The sequence below is a fragment of the Carcharodon carcharias genome, chromosome 24 (assembly GCF_017639515.1).
Source record: "Carcharodon carcharias isolate sCarCar2 chromosome 24, sCarCar2.pri, whole genome shotgun sequence".
NCBI classification, from domain to species: domain Eukaryota; kingdom Metazoa; phylum Chordata; class Chondrichthyes; order Lamniformes; family Lamnidae; genus Carcharodon; species Carcharodon carcharias.
In genome coordinates, this window is record NC_054490.1 from 11171382 (window position 1) to 11181240 (window position 9859).

At 63.7% G+C, this 9859-nt stretch overlaps 1 protein-coding gene across 1 annotated transcript in view; it reads right to left on the reverse strand.

The window, feature by feature from the left end:
- LOC121269417 (lysine-specific demethylase 2A-like) overlaps positions 1-9859 on the reverse strand; it is a 111882-nt gene that overhangs the window by 79878 nt on the left and 22145 nt on the right. Inside the window, exons 5-10 of the mRNA XM_041174031.1 lie at positions 9086-9264; positions 7729-7835; positions 6353-6446; positions 6074-6227; positions 4396-4511; positions 4123-4249 (exon numbers count right to left, since the gene is read on the reverse strand). Of these exons, the coding sequence (XP_041029965.1) occupies positions 4123-4249; positions 4396-4511; positions 6074-6227; positions 6353-6446; positions 7729-7835; positions 9086-9264 (777 nt within the window). The remainder of the gene's footprint in view (positions 1-4122; positions 4250-4395; positions 4512-6073; positions 6228-6352; positions 6447-7728; positions 7836-9085; positions 9265-9859) is intronic.

The following is a 9859-nucleotide window of genomic DNA, read 5'->3' on the forward strand; positions in this document are numbered from 1 at the left end:
CCCTGAGAGAGGGAGGGACTGAGAGACACCAGTCAGTGTACAGATATCTCCCTGAGAGAGAGGACTGAGAGACACCAGTCAGTGTACAGATATCTCCCTGAGAGAGAGAGAGAGAGAGAGAGAGAGGGACTGAGAGACACCAGTCAGTGCACAGATATCTCCCTGAGAGACAGGGGACTGAGAGTCACCAGTCAGTGTACAGATATCTACCTGAGAGAAAGAGGGACTGAGAGACACCAGTCACTGTACAGATATCTCCCTGATAGAGAGAGGGACTGAGAGACACCAGTCAGTGTACAGATATCTCCCTGAGAGAGAGAGGGACTGAGAGACACCAGTGTACAGATATCTCCCTGAGAGAGAGGGGAGTGTGAGACACCAGTCAGTGTACAGATACCTCCCTGAGAGAGAGAGAGGGACTGAGAGACACCAGTCAGTGTACAGATATCTCCCTGAGGGAGAGAGGGACTGAGAGACACCAGTGTACAGATATCTCCCTGAGAGAGAGGGGAGTGCGAGACACCAGTCAGTGTACAGATATCTCCCTGAGAGAGAGAGGGACTGAGAGACACCAGTCAGTGTACAGATATCTCCCTGAGAGAGAGAGAGGGACTGAGACACCAATCAGTGTACAGATATCTCCCTAAGAGAGAGAGAGGGGACTGAGAGACACCAGTCAGTGTACAGATATCTCCCTGAGAGAGAGAGAGGGGACTGAGAGACACCAGTCAGTGTACAGATATCTCCGAGAGAGAGGGGACTGAGAGACACCAGTCAGTGTACAGATATCTCCCTGAGAGAGAGAGAGGGGACTGAGAGACACCAGTCAATGTACAGATATCTCCCTGACAGAGAGAGAGGGGACTGAGAGACTCCAGTCAGTGTACAGATAGCTCCCTGAGAGAGAGAGAGGACTGAGAGACACCAGTCAGTGTACAGATATCTCCCTGAGAGAGAGAGAGGACTGAGAGACACCAGTCAGTGTACAGATATCTCCCTGAGAGAGAGGGGAGTGCGAGACACCAGTCAGTGTACAGATATCTCCCTGAGAGAGAGAGAGGACTGAGAGACACCAGTCAGTGTACAGATATCTCCCTGAGAGAGAGAGAGGACTGAGAGACACCAGTCAGTGTACAGATATCTCCCTGAGAGAGAGGGGAGTGCGAGACATCAGTAAGTGTACAGATATCTCCCTGAGAGAGAGAGGGACTGAGAGACACCAGTCACTGTACAGATATCTCCCTGAGAGAGAGGGGAGTGCGAGACACCAGTCAGTGTACAGATATCTCCCTGAGAGAGAGTGAGGGCCTGAGTGACACCCGTGAACAGATAACTCCAAGGGGGCACGCGCGAGAGCGGGGGCGCGTGCGAGAGGGGGAGAGCGGGAGTGCGCGCGAGAGGGGGAGAGCGGGGGCGCGCGCGAGAGGGGGAGAGCGGGGGCGCGCGCGAGAGGGGGCGTGGGCGAGAGGGGGAGAGCGGGGTCGCGGGCGAGAGGGAGGGAGCGGGGTCGCGGGCGAGAGGGAGGGAGCGGGGGCGCGGGCGAGAGGGAGAGCGCGGGGGCACGGGCGAGAGGGAGAGCGCGGGGGCACGGGCGAGAGGGAGAGCGCGGGGGCACGGGCGAGAGGGAGAGCGCGGGGGCACGGGCGAGAGGGAGAGCGCGGGGGCACGGGCGAGAGGGAGAGCGCGGGGGCACGGGCGAGAGGGAGAGCGCGGGGGCACGGGCGAGAGGGAGAGCGCGGGGGCACGGGCGAGAGGGAGAGCGCGGGGGCACGGGCGAGAGGGAGAGCGCGGGGGCACGGGCGAGAGGGAGAGCGCGGGGGCACGGGCGAGAGGGAGAGCGCGGGGGCACGGGCGAGAGGAGAGCGCGGGGGCACGGGCGAGAGGGAGAGCGCGGGGGCACGGGCGAGAGGGAGAGCGCGGGGGCACGGGCGAGAGGGAGAGCGCGGGGGCACGGGCGAGAGGGAGAGCGCGGGGGCACGGGCGAGAGGGAGAGCGCGGGGGCGCGGGCGAGAGGGAGAGCGCGGGGGCAGCGGGCGAGAGGGAGAGCGCGGGGGCGCGGGCGAGAGGGAGAGCGCGGGGGCGCGGGCGAGAGGGAGAGCGCGGGGGCGCGGGCGAGAGGGAGAGCGCGGGGGCGCGGGCGAGAGGGAGAGCGCGGGGGCACGGGCGAGAGGGAGAGCGCGGGGGCACGGGCGAGAGGGAGAGCGCGGGGGCGCGGGCGAGAGGGAGAGCGCGGGGGCGCGGGCGAGAGGGAGAGCGCGGGGGCGCGGGCGAGAGGGAGAGCGCGGGGGCGCGGGCGAGAGGGAGAGCGCGGGGGCGCGGGCGAGAGGGAGAGCGCGGGGGCGCGGGCGAGAGGGAGAGCGCGGGGGGCGCGGGCGAGAGGGAGAGCGCGGGGGCGCGGGCGAGAGGGAGAGCGCGGGGGCGCGGGCGAGAGGGAGAGCGCGGGGGCGCGGGCGAGAGGGAGAGCGCGGGGGCGCGGGCGAGAGGGAGAGCGCGGGGGCGCGGGCGAGAGGGAGAGCGCGGGGGCGCGGGCGAGAGGGAGAGCGCGGGGGCGCGGGCGAGAGGGAGAGCGCGGGGGCGCGGGCGAGAGGGAGAGCGCGGGGGCGCGGGCGAGAGGGAGAGCGCGGGGGCGCGGGCGAGAGGGAGAGCGCGGGGGCGCGGGCGAGAGGGAGAGCGCGGGGGCGCGGGCGAGAGGGAGAGCGCGGGGGCGCGGGCGAGAGGGAGAGCGCGGGGGGCGCGGGCGAGAGGGAGAGCGCGGGGGCGCGGGCGAGAGGGAGAGCGCGGGGGCGCGGGCGAGAGGGAGAGCGCGGGGGCGCGGGCGAGAGGGAGAGCGCGGGGGCGCGGGCGAGAGGGAGAGCGCGGGGGCGCGGGCGAGAGGGAGAGCGCGGGGGCGCGGGCGAGAGGGAGAGCGCGGGGGCGCGGGCGAGAGGGAGAGAGCGGGGGCGCGGGCGAGAGGGAGAGAGCGGGGGCGCGGGCGAGAGGGAGAGAGCGGGGGCGCGGGCGAGAGGGAGAGAGCGGGGGCGCGGGCGAGAGGGAGAGAGCGGGGGCGCGGGCGAGAGGGAGAGAGCGGGTGCGCGGGCGAGAGGGAGAGAGCGGGGGCGCGGGCGAGAGGGAGAGAGCGGGGGGCGCGGGCGAGAGGGAGAGAGCGGGGGCGCGGGCGAGAGGGAGAGAGCGGGGGCGCGGGCGAGAGGGGGAGAGCGGGGGCGGGCGCGAGAGAGGGAGAGCAGGCGCGCACGCGAGAGGAGGAGAGCGTGCGCACGTGCGAGAGGTGGAGAGCGGGGGCGAGCGCGAGAGGGGGAGAGCGCGGGCGTGGGCGAGAGGGAGAGAACGCGGGCGAGGGGGAGAGAGCGGGGGCACGGGCGAGAGGGAGAGTGCGCGGGGCGCGCACAAGAGGGAGAGAGCGGGGGGTGCGCACGAGGACCGATACACACCTTTACTTAGGGAGGGATAGACTCGCATTGGAGGCCGTTCAGAGAAGGTTCACTGGGCTGATTCCTGGGGTGAAGGGGGTTTGTCTGATGAGGAAAGGGTGAGCAGGTTGGGCCCTGTACCCATTGGAGTTTAGAAGAATGAGGGGTGGTCTTATTGAAACACATCAGATTCTGGATGGAGGGAGGGGGCTTGAGATGCTGAGAGAATGTTTCCCCCCTCGTGGCGGGGGGAACCTAGAATGAGGGGAAGGGGGGGGTCTCAGTTTCAGAACGAGGGGACTCCCATTGAAGACGGAGACGAGGAGGAATTTCCTCTCTCGGAGGGTCGTGAGTCTGTGGAATTCTCTCTACCCCCCGCCCCCCAGAGAGCAATGGGGGCCGGGTCACTGAATATATTCAAGGCTGAGTTAGACAGGTTTCTGATCGACAAAGGGCGGGGGGCGGTGGGTTGAGGGTTAAGGGGAGGAGGGGGAGGGGGGGTGGAGTTAAGGTCACAATCAGACCAGCCGAGATTTTACCGAATGGCAAAAACACGTTAGAGGGGCCGAACGGCCTCCTTTTGTGCCGTTAAAATGCTGTGACGCTCCTGCTCGGACGCCTCGCGTCTCCGAGGGACAGGGGAGCGAGCACGATCGGTGGAAGGGTCCGCCGAGGCAGCAGGGAGGGCGAACGGAGGGCGTGCGCAGGAACTCACCGATGAGCTGAGACTCCCTCTGGAACTGTTTGGTGAGGTGCGAGCACTTGGTGAGGAAGAAGACGTACCGCTCCACGACATACCAACACATCTCGTAGTAGAACGGGTAGCGGAACTTGGAGGGGACCTGCCGGGGAGTCAAGGGCAACAAAATCGGGGAGAGTTATGACTCGCGGCAACCGCCACCCCGGGCTCCATCGTTCCCGAAATGCTGCCACCCCTTCCTCCCCACGCCATCCCCGCACCCCCACACCCCACACGGGCTGCACTCACCCTGGTCCTGTCCTCGATGTTGTGAATGCGGAGCTGCGTCGGGATGTTGAAGCTGTGGAGGAAATTGCCTCCGAACACCAGCGTGTCCTCCGGTGTGTACACGGCGTGGATCCACCCTGCAGAGGCAGAGAGTGAGAGAAGAGAGAGGGACGACACGGTGCCGGGAGGGGTCCGAGAGAGGGAGGAAAGCGGGGTCAGGGTGGAGGGGGTGGGGGGGGTGGGGGGGTGGGGGTGGCAGAAGGGTTCGGTAACCAACAGCCAGGGAAAGACGCAGCTTCCGTTTCGACAGCGCCTCTCACACGGCAGAACAGCGTCAGCTGCTTCGCGGGCAGGAGGAATTGGAGGGCAGGCGACATCGGCTGTTGTCTGGACAAGCGTCGCTCTATCTCAACCTTTCCAGGTTCATCCCAGGGCTCAGCAAGAGGGGAGGGAGGGAGGGAGGGAGGGAGGGAGGGAAGGAGGGAATTCCAGAGCTCAGGGCCCCCTTGTGGCTGAAGGGACGGCCGCCAATGATGGGAATCGGGGCGACGGTCGAGAGGCCAGAACTGGAGGAGCGCAGAGCTCTCGGAGGGATGTAGGAGGGTTAGTGAGGTAGGGAGGGTTGTAGGGACTGGAGGTGGTTACAGAGATAGGGAGGGTTGTCGGGGCTGGAGGAGGTTACAGAGATAGGGAGGGGTGTAGGGGCTGGAGGAGGTTACAGAGATAGGGAGGGGTGTAGGGGCTGGAGGAGGTTACAGAGATAGGGAGGGTTGTAGGGGCTGGAGGAGGTTACAGAGATAGGGAGGGGTGTAGGGGCTGGAGGAGGTTACAGAGATAGGGAGGGGTGTAGGGGCTGGAGGAGGTTACAGAGATAGGGAGGGGTGTAGTGGCTGGAGGAGGTTACAGAGATAGGGAGGGGTGTAGGGGCTGGAGGAGGTTACAGAGATAGGGAGGGGTGTAGGAGCTGGAGGAGGTGACAGATATAGGGAGGGTTGTAGGGGCTGGAGGAGGTTACAGAGATAGGGAGGGTTGTAGGGGCTGGAGGAGGTTACAGAGATAGGGAGGAGTGTAGGGGCTGGAGGAGGTTACAGAGGTAGGGAGGGTTGTGGAGGCTGGAGGAGGTTACAGAGATAGGGAGGAGTGTAGGGGCTGGAGGAGGTTACAGAGATAGGGAGGGTTGTAGGGACTGGAGGAGGTTACAGAGATAGGGAGGGGTGTAGGGGCTGGAGGAGGTTACAGAGATAGGGAGGGCTGTAGGGGCTGGAGGAGGTTACAGAGGTAGGGAGGGGTGTAGGGGGCTGGAGGAGGTTACAGAGATAGGGAGGAGTGTAGGGGCTGGAGGAGGTTACAGAGGTAGGGAGGGTTGTGGAGGCTGGAGGAGGTTACAGAGGTAGACGTGTCGAATCCAGGGATGGATCTGAGCCTGAGGGGGCTGAATGGGGCCTCCTCCTGTTCCTGTGTAACAGCGAGCACAGGGAGAGTGAGGGGGTGAACAGGGACCTGGTGTGAGTAAAGGCACCGGGCTACCAGAATGGTGGACCAGCTGCAGTTTACGGAGCTGCAGAAATGAAAGGTCAGTCTGGGAGAGAACTGGAAAAGACAGGAGGGGGGAGCACAAACGATGGCTTTGGGGTGGGAGGGGGGTGGGTTCAGGGGCGGGCACGAGCTTCAGTTGACGCTGGCGGCCAGGATCACCTACCTGAGGGAATCAGGAACGTGTAGCCCTGCTTCAGCTCAATCCGTTGGCACTTCTCCACCTTGTCGCCCAGGAAGATGTCCCCTTGCTTCCCGGACAGCACCCAACTCTCGTAGATCTCCAGGTTCAAGGGCGTGGGGGGAATGAGCCAGAAGATCTGCGGACACAGGAAGAGGGGGAGTCACTGACGGGGGGTGGGGGGGTGGTGGTGGTCTCAGGGCCTCTGGGTAGCTGAGTGAAACCAGCGCCGCAGGAGGGCCAGCACTGGAGCCTGGGGCTTACCTTGCCTCCTCGGTGGATGTGGTACCACACGGACGTCCCTCCAAAGTCGATGTGAAAGTCTGTGTAGCAGCCTCGAACGCTCATTAAGCAGTACCTGGCAGGAGGTGGACAAAGTGGTAGTGAAACCATCTGCAAACACATAGAGCAGCAAATTGTCTTAAAGGGGGCGGGCGGGGGGGAGAGCGGGGGAGGGAGGGAGGCGGGCAGAGCGGGAGGGAGGGGGGCTGAATGGGGCCTCCTCCTGTTCCTGTGTAACAGGCTCGAGGAGGGGGCTGAATGGGGCCTCCTCCTGTTCCTGTGTAACAGGCTCGAGGAGGGGGCTGAATGGGGCCTCCTCCTGTTCCTGTGTAACAGGCTCGAGGAGGGGGGCTGGATGGGGCCTCCTCCTGTTCCTGTGTAACACGCTCGAGGAGGGGGCTGAATGGGGCCTCCTCCTGTTCCTGTGTAACAGGCTCGAGGAGGGGGGGCTGAATGGGGCCTCCTCCTGTTCCTGTGTAACAGGCTCGAGGGGCTGAATGGGGCCTCCTCCTGTTCCTGTGTAACAGGCTCAAGGAGGAGGGGGCTGAATGGGGCCTCCTCCTGTCCCTGTGTAACAGGATCGAGGGGCTGAATGGGGCCTCCTCCTGTTCCTGTGTAACAGGCTCGAGGAGGGGGGCTGAATGGGGCCTCCTCCTGTCCCTGTGTAACAGGCTCGAGGGGCTGAATGGGGCCTCCTCCTGTTCCTGTGTAACAGGCTCGAGGGGCTGAATGGGGCCTCCTCCTGTTCCTGTGTAACAGGCTCGAGGGGCTGAATGGGGCCTCCTCCTGTTCCTGTGTAACAGGCTCGAGGAGAGGGGGGGGGCTGAATGGGGCCTCCTCCTGTCCCTGTGTAACAGGCTCGAGGAGGGGGGGCTGAATGGGGCCTCCTCCTGTTCCTGTGTAACAGGCTCGAGGAGGGGGGGCTGAATGGGGCCTCCTCCTGTTCCTGTGTAACAGGCTCGAGGGGCTGAATGGGGCCTCCTCCTGTTCCTGTGTAACAGGCTCAAGGAGGAGGGGGCTGAATGGGGCCTCCTCCTGTCCCTGTGTAACAGGATCGAGGGGCTGAATGGGGCCTCCTCCTGTTCCTGTGTAACAGGCTCGAGGAGGGGGGCTGAATGGGGCCTCCTCCTGTCCCTGTGTAACAGGCTCGAGGGGCTGAATGGGGCCTCCTCCTGTTCCTGTGTAACAGGCTCGAGGGGCTGAATGGGGCCTCCTCCTGTTCCTGTGTAACAGGCTCGAGGGGCTGAATGGGGCCTCCTCCTGTTCCTGTGTAACAGGCTCGAGGAGAAGGGGGGGGGGGGGGCGCCTGAACGGCCTCTAGGCTGCTCTAGCTCCACGTTGCTGGCGAGTGAACGTACTTCCTGACTTTGGGGTACTTCATTTCAACGATAGCGTTCGTCGACTCCGTCTGCCTTTCCTTCAGATGCCGGGGCCAAATATTATCCACCCAGTCCACCAGGTCCACCTGCAGACAAGGGGTGAAACACAACGTCAGCGGGAGGCGGGTGAGCGGGCACAGCTCTTGGCACGGGGCACGAGCGGAGAACGATTCTCTGCTGAGACGCAGCTCGAGGCCGGGGGGGGGGGGGGGGCAGCGCGGGGTGCTGTCAGGCACCGTCTCTGCGCGGACAGAGCCGAAGGACCCTCGGAGGCCAGCGTCAGCGGTGGAGCGCAGCGCGGTGACCCTGCTCATGGGGTCTGCTCGCCCCGGGCACGCGTGGTTATATTTGCGGGTGGGCGGGACTGAAGGGCCTATCGCTTGTAGGAAGGACGCGGAGAGACAATTTAAAATAAAGGGTACAATTCTAAAGGGGGTGCAGGAGCACAGAGACCTGGGGGTATATGTACATAAATCACTGAAGGTGGCAGGACAGGTTGAGTGAGCGGGTAATAAAGCAGACAGTATCCTGGGCTTTATTAATAGGGGCACAGAGTACAAGAACAGGGAGGTTATGTTAAAGGTGTATAAAACACTGGTTCAGCCTCAACTGGAGTATTGTGTCCAGTTCTGGGCTCCGCACTTTAGGAAGGATGTGAAGGCTTTAGAGAGAGAGTGCAGAAAAGATTGACAGGAATGGTTCCACGGATGAGGAACTTGAGTGACGTGGAGATATTGGAGAAGCCGGGGCTGTTGTCTTCGGAGTAGAGAAGTTTGAGAGGAGATTTGATCGAGTTGTTCAAAATCATGAGGGGTCTGGACAGAGTCGATAGAGAGAAACTGTTCCCATTGGTGGAAGGATCGAGAACCAGAGGGACACAGGTTTAGAGAAGCAACGGCAACATGAGGAGAAACCTTTTCACACAGTGAGTGGTTAGGGTCTGGAACACACTGTCTGAGAGTGTGGGTGGAGACAGGGTCAATCGAGTGGTTAGGATCTGGAACGCACTGTCTGAGAGTGTGGGTGGAGACAGGGTCAATCGAGTGGTTAGGATCTGGAACGCCATGTCTGAGAGGGAAATGGTTGGGGGTGGGTGGGGGGAGCGCGACGAGCTGAGTTGATCTTGCAAAGGGAAAGCACAGAAAAGGTGGGCTGAATGGCCTCCCTTCTGTGTTTGTGGAGGCGGAGGGGAGAGAGCGAGCGAGCGGATGCTGGGTGCCGGAAGGGAAGGGAAGGGGCTTGCTGCAGGCTGCCCCGTCTCAGAGATCAGCGCCGGGGTGAGTGCGGGCACGCCAGGGGCCTTCAGCAGCCCCCGTCACTCCGGGGGGGCCCTCACCGTGGCAGGACGCTGCACGATATTCTCCAGCTTGGTGTGGCTGAACTCCAGGCTGATGACGTTGTAGAGCTTCTCCCTCTCGGCGGCGGGGGTCTCGTAGTATTTCACCCACTGCGCCATCGTCATCTCGATGCCCTTCTGGGTGTTGACATCCATCACGTCCACCATCCTGCGGCTCCCTGCCCAGCCGCAAAAAACATAACAAGAGGCCCCGAGGGTCAGAAGGAGCAGAGGGTGAGTGCACAGCGACCCCCGGGCCCCCACCGATACCCACACCCCCAATACACACCCGGCCCTCACCGATACCCACACCCCCCAATACACACCCGGCCCTCACCGATACCCACACCCCCCAATACACACCCGGCCCCCACCGATACCCACACCCCCCAATACACACCCGGCCCCCACCGATACCCACGCCCCCAATACACACCCGGCCCCCACCGATTCCCACACCCCCCAATACTCACCCGGCCCCCACCGATACCCACGCCCCCCAATACACACCCGGCCCCCACCGATACCCACACCCCCCAGTACACTCCCGGCCCTCCCCAATACCCACACCCCCCAATACACACCCGGCCCCCACCGATACCCACGCCCCCAATACACACCCGGCCCCCACCGATACCCACACCCCCCAATACACACCCGGCTCCCACCGATACCCACACCCCCCAATACACTCCCGGCCCTCCCTGATACCCACACCCCCCAATACACACCCGGCCCTCACCGATACCCACACCCCCCAATACACACCCGGCC